The sequence below is a fragment of the Schistocerca piceifrons genome, chromosome X (genome assembly GCF_021461385.2).
Source record: "Schistocerca piceifrons isolate TAMUIC-IGC-003096 chromosome X, iqSchPice1.1, whole genome shotgun sequence".
Taxonomy (NCBI): Eukaryota; Metazoa; Arthropoda; class Insecta; order Orthoptera; family Acrididae; genus Schistocerca; species Schistocerca piceifrons.
This window is the reverse complement of record NC_060149.1, coordinates 396,874,672-396,896,686: the sequence shown is the minus strand read 5'-3', so window position 1 is coordinate 396,896,686 and position 22,015 is coordinate 396,874,672. Positions and strand designations below refer to the sequence as shown.

General features: G+C 39.2%; 1 protein-coding gene across 1 annotated transcript in view; it reads left to right on the top strand.

The window, feature by feature from the left end:
- The window catches only part of LOC124723147 (hemicentin-1-like), a 754,903-nt gene that overhangs the window by 403,756 nt on the left and 329,132 nt on the right, over positions 1–22,015 (top strand). The window contains exon 29 of the mRNA XM_047248337.1: positions 10,989–11,120. Within this exon, the coding sequence (XP_047104293.1) occupies positions 10,989–11,120 (132 nt within the window). The remainder of the gene's footprint in view (positions 1–10,988; positions 11,121–22,015) is intronic.

Genomic DNA, 22,015 nt, shown 5'->3' with positions numbered 1-22,015 from the left:
AGTTACTATTGCAGTGTGTGTGTCACAAAGTTGGGGTATTTTTGGTACTTGAACTAATTTTTGGAAAAGTGCTATTGTAGCTCTCCCATTTGGATAACCTACAATTTTCATTATGTTAACTGCAAACTGAAGAATCTTATTGTGTTTTATGTATGGCTCTTGAATATATACATCATAGATGTCACCATCTTCAACTAATTTATGTAGTTCAGTTATTACTATCACACAGGACATCACATTTGTTTGTAACATGTGCATTGTCAAGGATGTTTAGTAAACCATAATGTTTCAGGAAACATTAGAAGAAATCAAACTAGATCCATCCATACATTTTGGCAAAGTCTTTGCAAGTTTGTACCAGGTCAGGAAGCTCTTGCATCATTTTGAACACTTGCCTCGGGAGGTTGCAGAGCTGTACATATGTTGGTAGGTTGTTCACTTTGAACTGAATTTGGTCAGTTGCTTCAGCAGTCAGAAAGACCACTGAGCCACCTCTTGTATATGCCATGTTTGTAATGTGGCACAAGGATATTTGAAATGTGTTGATGTCCTCCAGTCTATTTACCCATAAATTGTGTTAGAGATTTTTATGCATGTCTTTCAGTTTTTGTTGCATGCCTGCAGCTGATGTAATGCCCATTGAGGGCAGTTTCATATTCTGGACAGATTGTGGCTTATCAGGTGTAACAGCTTCTGCTGATTCTGCAGAATCACTGTCAGTCCCACTAGATGAGACTCAAGGGAATGTTAAGAGTCTCCAAAAGGGTAGCACTATCCGTACGACCACATCTAGTATCAAACTATATGGTTAAAACCGTCCTTCTAGTTGATGTCCTGTTACTTATGTAATGAGTCTCTTATCCAGACAGACATAGTCAGATGTAAATTGTCTGTTGTAAAGTCACTTCATAAAAGGAGATAAAATTTCTCTACCACAAGGACAACAACTAACAAGATGTCTGCCCTTGTATGTCTATACTCTGCAAGTGGAGGGCACTTTTGGTATGACTAGCATTTCCCTCTTCCGTGTTCTGTTTGCAATTGACGCAAGAGAAGAATGACTTTGTATGAACCTCCATATGAGGTCTAATTTCTGCGAGCTTCTCATTGTTGTTATATCATAAGACAAATGAGGGAGGAAGTAATACATTTCCCAACTCTTCTTCAAATGTATGCTGTCAGAATTTCAATGGTAAACAACTCTGAGATACACAATGCCTCTCTTGAAATTTCGGCCAGTGGAGATTGTTTAGCATCTTCATAATGCTCTTGCACTTCCTAAATGATCCCATGACAGAACGGTCTCTTTCTCATTGTATATTCTTTATGTTTTTTATTAATTTGAACTCTTAAGTTTCCAAAATTTTTGTGTAATGCTGAAGAATGGTTGTACATGTGTTTGTAAGTCACTTCTTTGATGTGTGAAATACATTACATTAAGATGATGAATCTTAGCCTGACATTTGCTTCTCCTGCAAGTAATGTTATGTCATTATTCCACTTTAGGTCACTCTGGAGCATTAATCCTAGGTATTTGATGATTTTTGCTACTTGCGACTTATTGTCAACAGTAATATTGAACAGTTATAGATCTCTTCATCTATTTATGCACAATATGTTACATTTATTTACATTAAATTTCTGATGTCAGTTAGTTTTTTAGATTTTCATATCCAAAATTGTAATAATGTTTGAGCATAAAACATATTCCAGTATTTTATAACAGTCCAACATCAGCAATATAGGCCTACAATTTTAATACATTTAGCAGCTGTGAGTAAAAATATGATACACTACTGGCCATTAAAATTGCTACACCAAGAAGAAATGCAGATGATAAATGGGTATTCAGTGGACAAATATATTATACTAGAACTGACATGGGATTACATTATCACACAATTGGGGTGCATAGCTCCTGAGAAATCAGTACCCAGAACAACCACCTCTGGCCGTAATAATGGCCTTTATATGCCTGGGCATTGAATCAGACAGAGCTTGGATGGCGTGTACAGGTACAGCTGCTCATGAAGCTTCAACACGGTACCACAGTTCATCAAGACTGGCGTATTCTGACGATCCAGTTGCTCGGCCACCATTGACCAGATGTTTTCAATTGGCGAGAGATCTGGAGAATGTGCTGGCCAGGGCAGCAGTTGAATATTTTCTGTATCCAGAAAGGCCCATACAGGACTTGCAATATGTGGCCATGCATTATCCTGCTGAAATGTAGGGTTTTGCAGGGATCGGATGAAGGGTGGAGCCACAGGTCATAACACATCTGAAATGTAACATACACTGTTCAAAGTGCCGTCAATTCGAACAAGAGGTGACTGAGACGTGTAACCAATGGTACCCCATACCATCACGCCGGGTGATATGCCAGTATGGCGATGACGAATACACGCTTTCAATGTGACCATCATGATGCTGTAAACAGAACCTGAATTCATCAAAAAAAAAAAATGATGTTTTGCAATTTGTGCACCCAGGTTCATCACTGAGTACATCATCGCAGGTGCTCCTTTCTGTGCTGCAGCGTCAAGGGTAACCACAGCCATGGTCTCTGAGCTGATAGTCCATGCTGCTGCAAATGTCATCGAACTGTTCATGCAGATGGTTGTTGTCCTGCAAACGTTCCCATCTGTTGACTCAGGGATCGAGACATGGCTGCAAGATGTGTTACAGCCATGTGGATAAGATGCCTGTCATCTCAACTGCTAGTGATACGAGGCTGTTGGGATCCAGCACAGCATTCTGTATTACCCTCCTGAACCCACTGATTACATATTCTGCTAACAGTCATTGGATCTCGACCAACGCGAGCAGCAATGTCGCGATACGATAAACCGCAATCACCTTTATCAAAGTCAGAAACGTGATGGTATGCATTTCTCCACCTTACATGAGGCATCACAACAACTTTTCACCAGGCAATGCCGGTCAACTTTTAACACTTCTACTTAATTATTATCTACCCGTCAGTAAGGAAATCCTCAAAACTTCGAAGACAGATGAACTGACTTATCAAAAGTGCATGTCATCTGATGTTATCTAGAATCATAAGTAGAAGATTAAAACGAAATTTTTCTCAACATAACTGAAATATTCATAGATTGCCTGGATCTTCATGAAGTGTGTGATTTACAGTGAAAGTGATCAGTTCCAGTTTTAAAACATTTATTCTTCCATTCGTAACAGCTGATCAAATTCATCATGACTCATTGCAAAGAGGCCAAGTTGTACAGTATGTCTTCGTAAAACAACTGACTGGTTCACAAGTCAATAAAAATACTTTTTCACATTTTAAAATCTTAGTGAAATAATACTCAAGTAACTAACACAGGTTACACTTCGAGATATCAGGTCAAAACTGCCCGTCCCAGCAGCCTCGCTGCTTCCCTATTTATATATTCTAAATAATGGATGGTCACTTGGACCATTATTACTTAATAATGACAACATATTTTTAATTATATTTACAATTGAAAGTTCCAAAGCTAAGATGTTCTGATTACACAGAATAATACGTCTAAAATTACAGAATTGAATAATATGTGAGATTTATAATGTCAAAATGTTTTTAAATGTGAAAATTCCATCTAAATATGAGTACAATAATGAACTTCACAAAATTAATTAATACATGCTAATTACACAACGACTCACATTCCTGACAATAATTGAAGCTAAGAGGGTAAAACGAAACAGGTTTTGATTGACAGAATTTGTAACAGATGTCTAGAATTTTATAACTAGGCATATATCTGGTTACAACAAAACGAGTTTAATTAATAAAGTCATTAAGATGGAATGTTCTTTACAGCTTTCATCCTAAATTTACATTTTACAATATGTGCCTTCATTTGCAAGCAATAGAATAACTTCTTGAATGAGTAAACTACATTCGTAAAAGTCCAATTATTTGAATAATTCAGTTTGTGATTAATACCATAGATTTTATTCCTACCATTTTCACTAATTCATGTCTTTCCCATTACTACAATGAATGCCACAGTTTGTTAAAATACATTGTTGTTTGTTTTATTTTGTAATAGTGTCTGCTAATTAGTCTCCAATTTAGTGTCATTTTTATGAAATACACGAATCACCACAATACCAATCATTTTAAAGTGAGGTATTGTACTACATGATGTCAGGGAATTCAAGTTTTCATTAAGTCTTTGTGTATTAGGTATATTACAAACTGCTGTTTGTGTATGAAAAATCAGTTGGAAACTTTCCTCATATCAGCACATTGTAGATGTTGCCAGCAGTGCCAACCTTGTGTGAATGCTCTGAAAAGCTAATCATTTGCATATCACAGCATCTTCTTCCTGTCGATTAAATTTTGCGTCGCACGTCATCTTCGTGGTGTAGCAATTTTAATTGCCAGTAGTTTGCTTTTACATAATTATCAAGGTTGTGACTCCAAAATATAAGAAGAACTATATAACTCTGTTGAGAAATTTTAGCTGTTTTTTAAAATCCATAGTCATGTATCTCAAATCTGCCATTTCAGCGTCCATACAATGATTGAAAGTAGGAACCATATTACAGTCTTCCCCAGGCAACTTTTACTTTTGAGTTGTTTGCCTGTATACAAGGATCCTTGAGTGGAAGACACTGAACTATTAGATTTTTGAAACTTTATTATAACAACTAAAAAAAAGACATCACAGGTATATTGTATCCTGATTAATTCATAATAAACTTGTTTTTACCAAAAAAAGAAAATTCTTGTAACACATACAGGGTTGTACACATGAACAGTTTGTGTCTATATAACAACCATTTTAAATAACAATAATAGTTTCAGGAACAGAAACTACTATACTTCTTAGATCGGCGAACTTTAAATAACCCGTAGGATAGCCATTAACACTGCAGTGGTATACTGCATTCAGTAACTTAAATTTGACTGCAGAAAGTTTTACACTTATACATAACATTGAATGCTACCTCAAACTGGCAAGCTGGAGGTACCAACACACATAATTTAGCAACCAATAGAAGTTTTTAAACATTAACCATTAGTCAATGAAATGGAGAACATGGTTCACAGCAATTAATCAGACTGACTAGTCAGTTAACTTTTCGGTATGTTGTGCTAGGAAGATACAAATGGGTTCTTGAGCTAAGAAGACTAGCCCATTAAAGTTAGCAATTGAAAGTCAGTTAAGAGTGCTTAATCACATGAATTAACAAATATAAAAAGCAATTTATAAAGCAGTAAATTTTCATCAATAAAATCACAGATCTAGTCTTCCACAAGTAATTAGGGTGGTTTAATAAGAAACAGCAACCATATTTAGTGCTACTAAAAGAAAGTATTAAGTATTCAAGGTAAGGGCCCTAGCCTACTAAAATTGGCAAATGGAAAAATGACCATTAGAAGCACAGTAAGCTCAGTTCTATGGAATAGTGTATGAAGTCCTTAGCAACTAATTGGGGCACTCTGGTGGATAACAGTAGCCCAATTTAGTGGTAGGAAAATGTTGAAAAAGCTACTCAAGCTAAGAGCGATGGCTTACCTACATTAACACATGAAAATAACTCCTTTTTAAAAGAAACAGTAACCTTAAATCCATAGTAGGAACAACTTAACCAATTCAGAAGTCAATTTTTAGAAAGTAAAATCTAACCCAAATAATAGTGGATGTTGCCCTTAACAATTAGTTAGGGCAATCTGACAGGTAACTCTAGCCTATTTTATTGTAGCAAGATTTTTAAACAGTTGCCCAGATCAAGAATGCAATCCCACTAAAATTAACTGATTGAAATAACAATTTTTTCTGTTTAAACAGTTATAATAAATTAGTTAGTGATGGACTTTGTACTGAACAACTAGTTAGACAATCTTGGCAACAAATACCTTAACCAGAAAAAATATGACAAAATCTCTCTGGCTGAACCAATAGTTTCCAGCAAACAAACATTTCAATAAACATATTCTTCATGTGCCAAGGATTCTTAGACAAGATGCATCATCTTATTACAACAAGTACACACAACCTACAGTTTACTGCACCATCAGCCGTGACAAGCATTGACAATAATGAACAGTCGTTAGATAAAGATTCTACCATCAGCAGAGTAATGAGCGGCATGAGTGTGAGTTCAAATCAAATGGCTCTGAGCGCTATGGGACTTAACATCTGAGGTCCTCAGTCCCGTAGAACTTATAACTACTTAAGCCTAACTAACCTAAGGACATCACACACATCCAGGCACCAAACATTCATGATTTCAGCACTGCCTTTTCCTATAACTCAGCTTCAGTTGGTTAAGACGGTCACAGATCCTATGGTGGGTCTGAAGGTCCTGAACTAGGAAATTGACCAGAGATAGGACTTGCATGACAGTAAAAGGTCCATCACACTGCAGTAGCAGTTCTTGGTCACTCCCTGCACTGTCTTACCTGCAGCCACTGATACCACATGCCTGCCCCAGTTGTAAAGACAAGCTTCCCTCTGGTTGTTGAGAATGAAATTATTTCTTGCAGCCTTCAATTTGGACTTTAGGTCATCTGTGTCTACACACTCTGACAAAAGGTCATTGAGGGACTGAAAATTGTTCAGCAGGTGTATTGAATTGATAGGAAAACAAAGCTTGGCAGACATCATTTTATGGGTCTCATGGCAAACGGTATTGAATGCCAAGGACAACCAATAAAGCAAGTGATACCATCTCCTGTGAGCCCCCATATGATATATAATGAGAGCAGACATGCTTTATCCCATGGCTAAAGAGAAACCCATGAAACTGACATGATGGGAAGACTGGAGTGTTGTCACTGACTATTGTCCGAGGTGGACCAAAACTCGTGAACTTGGTAGACTGAAGCCTAATACTTGTTTCTGAAGTAGTTTGCTTACTTGGGCTCAGTTGAATGAAATGCATAAAGATGTCTGTGATCACCAGGACAAAGCCTACAGCAGCGGGCCAAGGAATTTGATGAAAAGCTTATACAGATGCTGGTGGTCTGTAAAAAGCCCTTTACCCTGCTTGTACTGGGTTTGCCCCACATGCACTCTTGACAGTTACTGGGTCCTTAATTTCAGTGACTATCACCTTCCATGTGATGTGTTTGCCAATTTTCATATGTGCCTTGTGCACACCCAGATGGCCTCCACATAGTAACTGATGAAAATAGTGAAAGCTTAAACAATAAGTATCTGAGCTGGACAGTACGAAGATAAAACAACGTTGTTTTTCATAAAGTAAAAAGTGTGTGGTCACATTGACTAGAAAATATCTTTTTGGATGTGATATGTTTGAACAGCTATTGCAAATGTAAGTGCATGTAAATGCCAAGGAAAACAACAACAATACACTGTTTCTAATCGGTGTGGTAAAGTTTTGTAGTTGTGATTTGGTTTTCAAATGGACGGACTGTCGATTTGTTTTACATATTAGTTGAAATATTGTTGCAGGCTAGATTCAAAGCAGAAACCTGTGGATACCATCTTATAATGATACCATCTTATGATATTAAACATTCCACCTCTCTACCAACCAAGCTACCGAATGCTGTGTAAGGAAGTGGGTATAACGATAATTTTTACTAAGAGTTTAATTTCATTGACTGACACTATCCTCACTACAACAGTGGAAAAGCATATCTAGGAGGTAAATTAATGTTAACTCCAGAGTGCAAGACATTTTTAATTAAGTAAGTTAACTTGGGCATCAACCAGGTGGCATTTTGCCAATGTAACTACTTTTTACAAACCTTCTCATTCTTTGAATCATTCAAAGAATTGGATTGATATTACAAGAAATACCCAGCTGTGTTAATGAAAGAAAATTAAAAGTAATCAGAATATTTCTATATAATATTTGATTTTTAATTTTTCAGATTATAAAATTAAATCTGTATAGGTAAAGGTGGAACTATTAGACTAGAGAAGAAATCCAAAGCTGTAGACCCCCGAATGACTTCAGCAAACTGTTATGAAAACTAAAGAAACATCTGAATAGAAGGAAAACAGCTCTATGAACATTAAGAGCTCAGAGGGCAAAGAAGAGATGGCTTAAACATGGAAGGAATATGTAAAAGAGCTATTTCAAGAAAAAAAACTTGAAGCCATAATTATGGGAAGGGATGAGGAAATGTGTGAAGGTAATATGAGTGAAGCATTTGACAGACCACTGAAGAGAAAAGTGTGAAAATGTAAAACTATCAACAAAGAGGGTCGTTTGATCATCACAGTGCTTCACCTGGCATGTTCTTCTGGGAGGTGGTTTACCAGCCCCTTCCACTGTCTTTTTAAGTAACTTATACCAGCAGCTATAGGGGGACCTACAGTTTAACATTGACTCGGAACCAAGGTGCAACTCAGCATTTTTAATTTTAGTAAACATTATCAGACGCAAAAAAATGATTCAAATGGCTCTGAGCATTATAGGACTTAACATCTGAGGTCATCAGTCCCATAGAACTTAGAACTACTTAACTAACTTAAGGACATCACACACATCCATGCCCGAGGCAGGATTCAAACCTGTGACCGTAGTGGTCGCACAGTTCCAGACTGAAGTGCCTAGAACCGCTCGGCCACACCCGCCAGCAATCAGACGCAAAATAAGTGATAAGTGACATATAAAAATCATAGGACAAGATGAAAATCAAACCTGAGAGTTTGTATTTATAGTCTGATAGTTGGTCACTGAGTTTTCAACCTACAATAAAGAAAAATGTGATAGTCTCAATACCAAGAAAGTTAGGTATTGACATATGTGATTAGTACCAAACCATCTTTTCAATAAGTAATGGTTGTAAAGTATGTAAATAATCTACAGAAATATGGAACGACTGGTAGAAACAGATCTGGGAGAGGACAGTTTGGTTTCAGGAGAAATTTAAGAACCTTTGAGGCAATATTGACCCAGAAAGTAGTTTGAAGAAAGATAAACCAACATGAATAGAATTTGTAGCTTTAGAAAATGCTTCTAAAATAGTAGGAATGAAGAGTTATCCACACCTTGTATAGAAGCCAGACTGCAACTACACTAAAAAGTAGTATACACTTACTTGTATAGAAGCCAGACTGCAACTACACTAAAAAGTAGTATACACTTTCAGAAGTTTCCAATTCATTCTAGATTTATTTTTGCGAAAGTGAACATGGAGTACATGAAGTGATTACATTTACAGGTTAGTAGCGTAAGCCGTTCTGTGGTAGCAGGTATTGACCCATGCTGAAACACCCATATTAGTACATGGTGTGGCATGCATGGACAGCACTGCAGACACTGACTCTGGCATCCAGTCAATCATACATTTGGTGAAACTGTCCTAGGATACATTATTCCATGCCTACTCAACCTGTTCATGTAATTCTGCAAGAGTTGTTACTTGAAAAGTCACATGAGTCACTTCTCTTCCCATCATATCCCATATGTGCTCAACTGGAGCCAAGTCCAGAGATTGTTATGGCCATGGAAATTGCTGCACATCTTGCAGGGCACATCATGTTTCACGGTCAGTGTAAGGAAGAGCATTATCCTCTTTGAACAACACATAACCTTCCCCTTGCAAGAATGGCAAAAGAACGTCTCTAACAACATTCTGTATGCACTGGATACCATTCCCTCCAGAAACACCAAAGTTGAATGAGAGTTGTAGCTTATCACATCCCAGACCATAAGGCCTGCAGAGGGGCCAATGCAATTTGGGCTAATGCACTCTATGAGGGAGCACTCACTGGGTCTACATTGTACATGCAAATGACCATCACTTGCATGCAAGCAGATTCTGCTTTCATCACTGAAGACCACACAGCATGCCACTCCACCTTCCAAGTGACCCTCTGATGGCACCAGTCGAGCTGTGCACATCAATGCTATAGCATGAGCGGAAGACAAGCTAGAGATGTGCGGGCAGTAATTCCACTTCTAATAACTGGTTTGCAATAGTTTGTATTGACACATCTGGGCTCACAAGCCCTCTTATCTGTGCTGTGGTTGCTATATGATCTGCCACTGCTGTCCTTACAATATGAAAGTCCTGGTGGGCATCTGTTAGGCTTGGATGTTCAGAACCTCATCTGTGGGTGTGACAATGTTCACACAACCATTGATAGGACCATCATTACACAATTTACACAGTGTACTGAATTTGTATGGTAATTTTTCAAAAAGGATCATCCCACCACTCAGAAAGCGACAATTTGACACCTTTCAAGCTCACTGAGTTGGCTAAAGGAAGCACAAGTGTACCTATGTGGCACTGTTGCCTGCTTGATTCACACATTTACACCACACTGAGCCTTCTGGCTGTGACCATTCCCTATTAAAGGGTAGACTTAAGTGGCTGTCTGGTAACTATGCCACTACTCTATCTGTTTGCAGACAACATTGAAACCATCTCAGTGCATCTACTGTCCCTCAGGTGATATATGCCATCACTGGATCAAAATTGGTGTCATCTTTCCAGGTATACTATTTTTTTATGGTAGTGTATAAAAACTGAAGGACATGAAAGGGAAGCACTAATGGAGAAGGGAGTGGGAGCTGCGGCCTATGCCCTATATTGGGAATCTGTATGGAGAGCAGTCAGTAAAGTGAAGTCAGGAGAAATTTGGTAATGGAATTCCAGATCTGGGAGAAGAAATAGAACTTTAAGTTTTGCTGATGACATTGTAATTCTGTGAGAGATGGCAAAGGATGTCGAAGACTGTACTGGCTATTGTACATGTGAAACTTTAAAAAAATGATAATTCATTCTGACCACACTTCAAGATGACATTGATTTAAAGCCAAACATTGCAAAACACGGTAAAAAGATGTGTGTATTTTGAATTGCTAATCACAAATCTTTCACAATATTGCATGATCTTTTAAAAAATAAATAATTATTTTTTTCTTTAAATGTTTATATACTTATTGTATGGTGTTAATAAAGAGAATTCTGTGGAGTTGTGGGAGTGTCAGTTGAAGACAACATAAAGTAATATGTTTATATCATACATTTCCTGTTTCAGATGATGTTACAGTATCTGATGATAACAGTTTGACAATAATTGCTGCCTCACATCAGAATTCTGGTCTTTACTCATGTGTTGCAGAAAATTCAGAAGGATCTGATCAGAAAAATGTGGTAATTGATGTTCTGGGTAAGTGAATGTATAATTTATTTCCATAGCAGTTCATACATTGAGTATTAGTAAGGTTGCCACGTGAAACATGAACATTTGGGCATAATGATATCATGTATATTAGCAAGCTGATGTGTCATAATGCAGAAGCAAAATGTGAGTACCTTACTCACGTACCTGAAGGCAGACAAGGACCTGTAAACAGCCATGGAAAAACTAATATTACAAACTTTATAAAGTTTCTTTCTTGAGAGTAGGGTAAGTTTTAGTATTACTGAAGTGAATGAATTAACAAAACAACTGTGAAAAATAGCATTTCAAATATTATGTAGAAGAGTGGTGATATGAGAACAGAGTTACAGTGGACATTTGAACTGATACAATATTCAAGGCGCTTTCATGTTAGCCATTATTCTCAGTCCAGTAGACTCAACTGAATTTATAAATCCTGTTAATCCACTGAGCAGTAAGTATTAAGGTGGTATTAATGAAATTCTGTATTATGTTTGTAGTTCCACTGTTTGGATTTGGTAAATGGAACATAAATTACACTGGGTGCTAAGTGTACATGATAGTTTATTGCTCATTAATGCACATGGTACAAAGAAAATCTGACATGTTGACAAGCTAGAAGCCAACTGCCACAACCAAAGAGTTCAACTCACTGCTTGCTGCCTCCAGGTGTTATTAAAATATCAGCAAGGCATGTACTTCCTCCTTTGTTAGATATTTGTAATTCTTCATTATCAGGTTGTATCTTCCCACAGCAGATATAAGCAATGGAAGTATTACCTCTATATAAAAAGATGATCAACAATGTCTGAGGAACTATAGGCTTGTGTCACTGGTATCTGGTTTTTCAAAAATTATTGAAAAGTATTCACACAATAGCTGACTACATTATTCAATAAAAATAATATTGTTCCTGGATATTAACATGGTTGAGGCTAAAGCGCTTTATCATAACAGCTACTTTCACCTTGATAAACTATATCGTGAAAGCAGTTGACAACCACACAGAAATATCTGGGTTACTCTTAGATGTAACGAAACATTTGATGTAGTTGATCATTCTCCTGAGTAAGCTTGGACAATATGATTTAAGAGGCATGCTGAATGGTTGGATGAAATTATATTTGGATTATCATTCTCAGGTGTTTGGTGGTAGGAAAAAAACTCCAAGTTCACCTTTCAGCACCATGTGTATAAATAAAGTCATGGTATTGTGTAGGGAACAATTTTAGACTGATTTCTTTTTTTGTTATACAGAAATGATTCGCCATAGCATGTGAAGGATTCAGAGCCAGTGCTATAAGTGGAAAACATCATTCTATTGATCTAAGGGAACAACAAATAGGAATGGAAAAGTTACGGCCAAGGATATTATGTAGGTTGGGTGGGCAGTGGAATCCTACTGCCATGGGCAAGGGGGGGGGGGGGAGGAGGAGGGAGGGGGGTGAAGAGGATAGTAGGGACCCTGTTTTTCATTTCATCAGCGCAAAAGAGGGAGCCAAAACTGTGGCATAGAATGTGAATCAGTTGCTACAGTTCTGGGTGGTACTGAATCAAAAGAGGGGTTCCACTTTGTGGCTGGAAAGGTGTGTGTGTGTGTGTGTGTGTGTGTGTGTGTGTGTGTGTGTGTGTGTGTGATGGAAGGTGACTGGGGAGACAAGGCACATGGTATCTGTTTCTGGACAAGGTGGAGAGGGTAATTTCAGTCTGTGAGAACCTTATTATATTTGGAGTGGGAATCAGAATCAGAATTTTACTGTCTCATGACATAGATGTTAAATCATTGCACTGGATAAGGTTTGAAAACCTGAGAGCTAAAAGATGGGAGACAGGGTAATATGCAAGACTGAGGTTACTGCTAAAACATCATGCATGAGTTAATAAGGGCAAAAAGCTAAGTGCATTGTGTGTAACAGAGGTGGGAGGAGGAAGGCAAAAAATAGACAATTCAGAAAATGAAAGATGTAGGAAACTAAAATGGGTGAAGAAATGGTGACACAGAAGAAAGTAATGGAAATTAAGGCCAGGTGGGTGGTGAGAACCAAGGACATCTTGTAGCGCTAGTTCTCACCTGCAGAGTTCTGAGAAACTGGTTCTGCTGGAAGAATCCAGATGGCACATGTGGTGAAACTGGCACTGAGGTCATGTCTACCACATTGTAGAGCATGCTCTGCAAAAGGATATTTTGTGTTGCCAGTATACACCTTCTGCCTATGTCCGTTCATCCTAAATTATAATTTGGTGGTAGTGTTGCCAATGTAAAAGGCTGAACAGTGTTTACAGGACAGCTGGTAAACAACATGTATCATTTAACATATAATTGTATGTGTTTTTCCAGTTACAGGGCTGGTAAAGATGGTGGTAGGAGAGTGCATAGGGCAAGTCTTGCAGTGTGGTTGATCACAGGGGTAGGGGAGCCATAGGATATGGAGATGGGTGCAGAAAGAGCATAGGACTAAGAGGCATATTATGGAGATTGGGAGGGGAACAAAAAGCTGTTCTTGGTTGTTATACAGGTGCGCACACACACACACACACACACACACACACACACACACACACACACACTTTGGGTGTCCATAATTAAAGTTCAAGTTTGAAAATGCTGTAGAAGCAGAACCACTGCTCAAAATGATGTTATATTTGAACATCATATTATTAATGCAGGGGGAAATGCCATGGAACAAAAAAAAAGTTAATGAAAATTTGACCAATAGATGACGTTTACAGCATAAGCATCAGAATATACAAAGCAACAGATGCATGGCCCATGGCATGGCAATTCAAGATGCCCAACATGACTGTCCCTTGAAATGTAGTGTACTGCTGCTAAAGCTCTCTAACAAGAACAGTGACTGTGTGCCAGTAGCCCTGCAGAAGTCCTACTCAAGGGTATGAAACAAGGTGTTGGTCTCCTGTCTGCTAATGGTCTGGAGAAAATGATTCAAAATTGGAAAAGCCAGTTTCCTGTGAAGTGCAATGTGCCAGAAAGACAAACATTCACTCTGGAATTTCTTGCTCACATGGAAGAGAACAATGAATGGCCACAGAACGTTCTGTGGACGTATGAAGCCCATTAACATCTTCAAGAACATGTCAGTATGCACAACTGCAGAATATGTGCAACAGAAAATCTACCCACACATCAACCAGTGCTACTTCATTCAGCAAATGAGATTGTATGGTGCTGCGTGTTGACAGCAGGGCTGTATTTTGAGGTTAGTCCTGTGGGTCCTGTTACCCATACCATTTCTGGTAAATGCTCTGAGAGTCTTTTTCATATCAATGCCATTCCAATCCTTCAGCAGCATGGTTGTGTGGGTAGGTTTTATGCAAGATGGCACTCCTCTACACATTGTATAGCCAGTGATATGGCTGCTTCAGAGGCATTTCAGAAATGTTAAAATTATCAGCAATCATTTCCCTATAGCCTCGCTATCCAAATCACATGATCATAATCTGTGTTAAATTCTGGCTATGGGGTTACCTGAAAGATGTTGTGATCAGTGCTCCAATTAAAAATGTAGCTGAACTGATGGCATGCATTGTGCAATGTGTTCTGAACACAACCCATGAGACACTCCAATCTGTCATGGAACATTCTGTTTCTTGATTTCAGCTTTCAGCACAAAACTATGGACAGCATATTGAACATGTCTTGCACCAGTCTCATGACAACTACAAACTGATGTCATTTTGCATTTCATACATCTTTTGGCTTCATGAAAATTAAAAACATATTGTTCCCATCTGATGTTGTACAACCTAACCTTGGCTGATGGGCTTAGCTAACTAACACTCCCAAAACTATTGAAAGGGAAACTCGTGCAGTCATGCACATTGAACAGTATGAATGGTGTAATATGCAACTCAAACCATAGGAACCGAATTGTGGTTCATCTGTGATTTGTAGATGACCTCATTTACATTAAGATGCTTACGGTGCCATCCATTTGTAATATTTCTTTTTCCATGACATTCCCCCTGCATCAATAATATGCTGTTCAAATTTGACATTCTGAGTAGTGCTTCTCTTTCTACAGTGTTTTAAAACTAGGACACATTTTCTGTAGTGTTTTGGTAGATATTTACAGTTTCTTTTTTGCAACATGTAGCTGGAGTCAGCCCAAAGAAATCCAGCTCATTGTGTCTTTTGTATGTCACCCATCATCACTAGAAAGAATTGGTTTGTGTCCGATTACAAACTAACTTATTTTTAAAGTGGAATTTTACATGCCTATTCGGTAGTGTGTATTATTTGTTTTATCAGTATGTATTAACAGGAACAGTAAAACTTGAGGAATAATCTGTACTCCAGCAGTGACTGAACAGCACTTGTGCATGTTGGTAGTAGTCAGCACGGGAAAGAGTGGTGCATTCACTGCTGGAGTAGTGATTATTCTTCACGTTTTACTGTCCTACTTTAAAAATCTTTTTGGTTTACCTGGAAACAAACCAACATTTTCTGTTGCCGCTGGGAATCATATGAAAGATGTGATGAGCAGGATTTCTTTGGGCTGACTTCAGGTACATATTGCAAAAAAAAAAAACAAATAAATTGCAAACGTCTGCTAAAACAGGAGAGAAAATGTGACTGATGACTGTTAGGAGAGACACTCATATTATCCTGCTCAAATGGTAAGATTGTGATTAAAATATTCATCAGCAAAGTAATAGCATTTATGTACCAGAGTGCTTTATCATTTCCTTTTTATTGACTCTGTTTCAATCTTACAAAAATATGTCTTTTTTAGCTTATTGCATATTTTTGTTCATATATATTGTGGGGTCCATGCAGAAAGACTGAGTCTGTATGTAGGAAGCATGAAAATTTCTTTGTTTCTATTTTCACGCCTGTGATGAAAGTTACACTCCTGGAAATGGAAAAAAGAACACATTGACACCGGTGTGTCAGACCCACCATACTTGCTCCGGACACTGCGAGAGGGCTGTACAAGCAATGATCACACGCACGGCACAGCGGACACACCAGGAACCGCGGTGTTGGCCGTCGAATGGCGCTAGCTGCGCAGCATTTGTGCACCACCGCCGTCAGTGTCAGCCAGTTTGCCGTGGCATACGGAGCTCCATCGCAGTCTTTAACACTGGTAGCATGCCGCGACAGCGTGGACGTGAACCGTATGTGCAGATGACGGACTTTGAGCGAGGGCGTATAGTGGGCATGCGGGAGGCCAGGTGGACGTACCGCCGAATTGCTCAACACGTGGGGCGTGAGGTCTCCACAGTACATCGATGTTGTCGCCAGTGGTTGGCGGAAGGTGCACGTGCCTGTCGACCTGGGACCGGACCGCAGCGACGCACGGATGCACGCCAAGACCGTAGGATCCTATGCAGTGCCGTAGGGGACCGCACCGCCACTTCCCAGCAAATTAGGGACACTGTTGCTCCTGGGGTATCGGCGAGGACCATTCGCAACCATCTCCATGAAGCTGGGCTACGGTCCCGCACACCGTTAGGCCGTCTTCCGCTCACGCCCCAACATCGTGCAGCCCGCCTCCAGTGGTGTCGCGACAGGCGTGAATGGAGGGACGAATGGAGACGTGTCATCTTCAGCGATGAGAGTCGCTTCTGCCTTGGTGCCAATGATGGTCGTATGCGTGTTTGGCGCCGTGCAGGTGAGCGCCACAATCAGGACTGCATACGACCGAGGCACACAGGGCCAACACTCGGCATCATGGTGTGGGGAGCGATGTCCTACACTGGCCGTACACCACTGGTGATCGTCGAGGGGACACTGAATAGTGCACGGTACATCCAAACCGCCATCGAACCCATCGTTCTACCATTCCTAGACCGGCAAGGGAACTTGCTGTTCCAACAGGACAATGCACGTCCGCATGTATCCCGTGCCACCCAACGTGCTCTAGAAGGTGTAAGTCAACTACCCTGGCCAGCAAGATCTCCGGATCTGTCCCCCATTGAGCATGTTTGGGACTGGATGAAGCGTCGTCTCACGCGGTCTGCACGTCCAGCACGAACGCTGGTCCAACTGAGGCGCCAGGTGGAAATGGCATGGCAAGTCGTTCCACAGGACTACATCCAGCATCTCTACGATCGTCTCCATGGGAGAATAGCAGCCTGCATTGCTGCGAAAGGTGGATATACACTGTACTAGTGCCGACATTGTGCATGCTCTGTTGCCTGTGTCTATGTGCCTGTGGTTCTGTCAGTGTGATCATGTGATGTATCTGACCCCAGGAATGTGTCAATAAAGTTTCCCCTTCCTGGGACAATGAATTCACGGTGTTCTTATTTCAATTTCCAGGAGTGTATTTGATCATCACTACAGATCTGATGACCATGAGTGGCTAGACTTTATGGGAGGGACATCTTGGTGTGGAATGGGTGACAGCTGTTGAAGTGGAGGTACTGTTGGTGGTTGGTAGGTTTGATGTGGATGGCTATGTCAGTACCTTGGAACACATAAGACCTACCAGCCACCCAACAGTACCTACACTTTGACAGCTGCCACCCATTCCACACCAAGAATTATCTTCCACACTAGCCAACCATGGTCATTTTATCTGTAGTAATGAGGTGTCACTCTCCAAATATGTGAAGAGTGTTACTGAAGCCTTCACAGATTTCATAGACTTGAATTCAATGACTGTTTCACAGCCTGTATCATGTGGATTTTTCCCACAGACACCAGCTTTTCTGAATTGTGTAAGTGAGAGCTTTCCCTGTTCCTTCCTTTTGGTCCTGCATCCCCCTTTACTGTTCCCCATCCTTTTCTGCCTATCCCCTTCTATGCTCACACTCCAGCCTTACACATGCCATCACAGCAGTGCAACTGCTTAGTTCTTTCCCCTTCTCTGCTTCTCCCCCCCCCCCCCCAAAAAAAAATCCCTATCTCCCTCCTCATTTGTACCTCACTACCCACCCCAGTAAAGATCACTGTTTACCTCAGATGCAGTCACTGTTGGGCTATTTCATTGCTCCTATCTGTCAACCAACACCTCCTGTTTATGGTTGGTAGTAATCTATCCTTTTCATATTGTTGTTATTCCATTCCAGATTTTCTGTTGTTTGATTTTGTCAAAAAATAGATTCATATGAAATTAAAAAAAATACATATCGTGCTTGTGCAGAATTAATGGATGATCAAACTTTAACCATCACTATTAAATTAAAAGAGAACTTTAAACAAATTTTGACTCAAAATATATTTTACTAAGTGCTGTCATGTAAAAACCAGTCTACTAGTACTCCTTATTCTTCAAATAATTCATGTCCATCTTATTAATCTGCAGCAAATTTAAGATGATTTGAAAAAATTGTAATCTGTGCCATTAACCTATTGACACCACAAATGCAAAATTTAGTGGAACCTCAAAACTGTGTTATATTATGTATGCACTTATGTTAACTTTATTTACAATATTAAAAAGGAAAACACTTACAAGCTTCTGCAATATTATATTTATTTGGTCACAGATCAACTTTTGGCTCCTTAGGCCATCTTCAGGCAACAACTGAATGTTATAAACACAGATGAACGTGATTTGTGATTTACACAGATATTGTTTGTACGAAAGATACAAATATAACATATTGTTCACATAGGAAAACATTACATTTTTGTCTCATAGAAATAATTACATTAACTAAAAAGTGGAGAGGTAAACAAAGTTTTTATATGGAGAAACATTTAACAAGTGATGAATAATAAGATGAATTTATAGTCTAAATCTAGCATTTGTAACAAAAACTTAATTTAACTTAGGGGAGGAAAAGACATCGAGTCTGATCATTTAATACTAAGCTGGCATTCTGTTTCATGTGTTTGTTGGTTTCCAGTATGATGGTTTCCAGTATTTCCAGCAAGGCCATCTTTCTGATTTTCTTAACAGACTGTAAAACTTCACATTTTACATCATATGAATGGTTTCCGGTTAAAAGGTGATCTGCAAAAGTTGAATCTTTCTTCTTTAATCTCCAGCTTCTCTCATGCTCAGATAACCTTATTGGCACAACTCTGCCTGATAGATGTTTTGAAACTGATTGCAAATGATTTTATGCACACCATTCTGTGCCAAGTATTCCACTTTGCTTTTATTATTGAATAATTTTTTACGCTTCTTCGTATTATAAAAACCAGGTCCGTATTTGTGAGACTAACTTTTTTGCAAGATTACCTGTAATGTTGCCAATATATGGGCTTTTGCACAAGGTTTAGTAACTACTGACTGACTGCTGTTGGCCCATGAACAGAAGTGATGTAATTTTACAGATATTCTTTTTTTGTAGAACAATATCAGTCATGGTAAAACTATAACCATTGCTGGAAGTGATATGTTTGATGGTCTGTGGTTCTGTTTGGAAGGCTGATTCAGGTAATGGTACATATGTGAGGTGATGTACCATTGAATGGAAAGCTGCATGTTTCTTGCTGTGTGGATACTGGGAGCTTACAGGGCTTACCATACCTGTAGTTGCATTGTTTCTGTAAATGCTGAGTAAGTACCTTCTTGTAATAATATCCAGATTAAGGTTGAAGAAATTTATAGAAGAGCCTCACAGCTTCATTGTAAAGAGAAATTTTGTATGTTGCCAGCTTAAATGTTGTAGTAAAGTATCTAATTCGCTTGTGGTACTGGTCCACAAATACAACATGTCATCCACATATCTGAATAGGTGCTTGATTTTGAAATTCAGTGTCTCTTTCTGTAAGAAAATTTGTTGAAGATTGTCCATGAAAATTTCAGATAATATAGGATTAAGTGGTGAACACACAGCTAGGCCATTAGACAGACTTAATACTTGTTCTCGAACTGGATGTAATGGTGCTTTACACACATTTGAGTAGCATTGATCACGTCATGTAATTCTGCATGATTCACTTTGGATTTGCACTAAAGATCTGTTAATATGTTTATACATTCATCAGTAAGAACTTTTCTAAACATGCAAGTGAAACTGAATGGTATTAGTTTAGAGCTGGATGGGATTTGTATGTATTTAATTTTATCAACAATAGAAGTAGAACTTTTGATACAAAACTTGGGTTTCAATTGGGTTCTCTTTAATGATACAATCTAGCTTTTTCACTAGTAGATAACAAGGAGCAGAAAAAGATGATGCTACTGGGAGTATTGGAAGATCATCTTTCTGTGATTTAGGTAAGCCATATAATCTAGGAGCCGTAGGATTTCATATTAACTACCATATGGCTGTTGATTTCATATATAATTTTTTCACATGATTTGGTCATGGTTTTTATTTGTACGTTGATATCTGCAGTTAAATCTTTTTGTAGATGTTAACCTGACAAGGAATTGGTTTGATAATGTAATCACCTTTGTTCAGAAGAACTAAACTGTTTGATTTATTAACTTTGGTAGCAATGATATTGTTGTAGACTATTTTCTACTTAAACTTGCTTAACATGTTAATTTCATTGTGTGAGAGTTTACTAACAGCAGCATCACCTAATATCTTTTCCATTATCTGAATCAGCCTTCCAGCCATAACTACAGACCATCAAACATTGCTTCCTGTAATGGCCATAGCTCTACTCTGATTGATAATATACTATGAAAAAAGGAAATGCCTAAAATTACACCACTTCTGTATGCTGGTCAACAAGAATCAGTCAGTAGCTAGAAAGTGTGATACAAAATCCCATATACTGGTAACAATTCAGATAACCTTGCAAAAAAGTTAAAAAAGTTAAAAAAATTTATTCAATAGTACAGACTATTTGCAATCCTTGTCACAGGGTGGTGTGTATAAAATCACATGCAAGCACTATGAAAAAGTATGTGTTGGTCACTCAGGCAGAGCTGTGGCAATTCGCCTATCTGAACATGAGAGTGTAGTAATGCTTACAAGTAAGTGTGCCAATAATTACACAGTCACTTTAATACTGGTACCATGAACACATTCAATACATCATCCTTTATACAGCTGAGTTGGTACAAATAAGACATACAGTGTTCCATGAGCAGAGTGAAGTTAACAAGAGCATAAACCATTCCAAAATGAGAGAGAAGCCACTCTGCTGTTGGATTACATAGATTGACATGTGACACATTTCTAAATGGTGGTGTTGGGTGGCAGCTGTGTGCACCATTCTTGCAGTACTGTCTGAATATGCCTTCTTCTAGCAGTGGAGCTTAGCCACAATGTGCCAACATGAGCTAGTTGAATTAATGTGTGACAGGCTGGCACCTAGCTTCTTGCTGACCTAAGGGATGGCAAGTTGCTAGAGCGATCGAGGCGGTAATCTCAGATTACCAAAGTCCTCTCCCTTCGTCAGGGTGACTGTGAGGTGGTACCAACCCTCCCCTGTAGCCTGGGAAATTGCTTGGCACTCAGGGAGGCAACATATGTGTCCTCTGATGTGTTGCTAGTTGTCATTCCCCGTGGAGCACAAATCTATCAGCTGGCACTGAAAAGTAGAGCCAGAAGTGACCCAGGTATTGATGGCATCATCACAGCCGGACATCCAGGGATGTAATCCTGGGTGCTGAGGATGCCAATGCTGGAACTGGATCCATGGGGGCATCCTGGGGTTTGAGAGTGGGAGACAGATGTGATGGATGTGGCACTTGCTGTGCATGCAGTGCCTCCAGCTGCTGAGTGTGATTGTCCACGCGTGGACCCTGATGTACTTGCAGAGGGCTGGAAACAAGAATGGAGGAAGGTAAGAAAGACAGAATATCATCCTGAGGTGAAGGTGGAGACAGAATCAGTGGAGGGGACTCCAAGGTCAGAGTTGAAGGAGGAGGACCAGATGCATGAAGAGAGGGAAGCAGTGTAGGTGTGCATAGAAGCTGCGAACGCTGGTCCGCCCTTCAGTGGAAGAGTTAATTTCAGTGGAGGGTCACCATCCTGTTCTCCATCTGCAGTGTAAAGACCTTCCACCTGCACTGGTC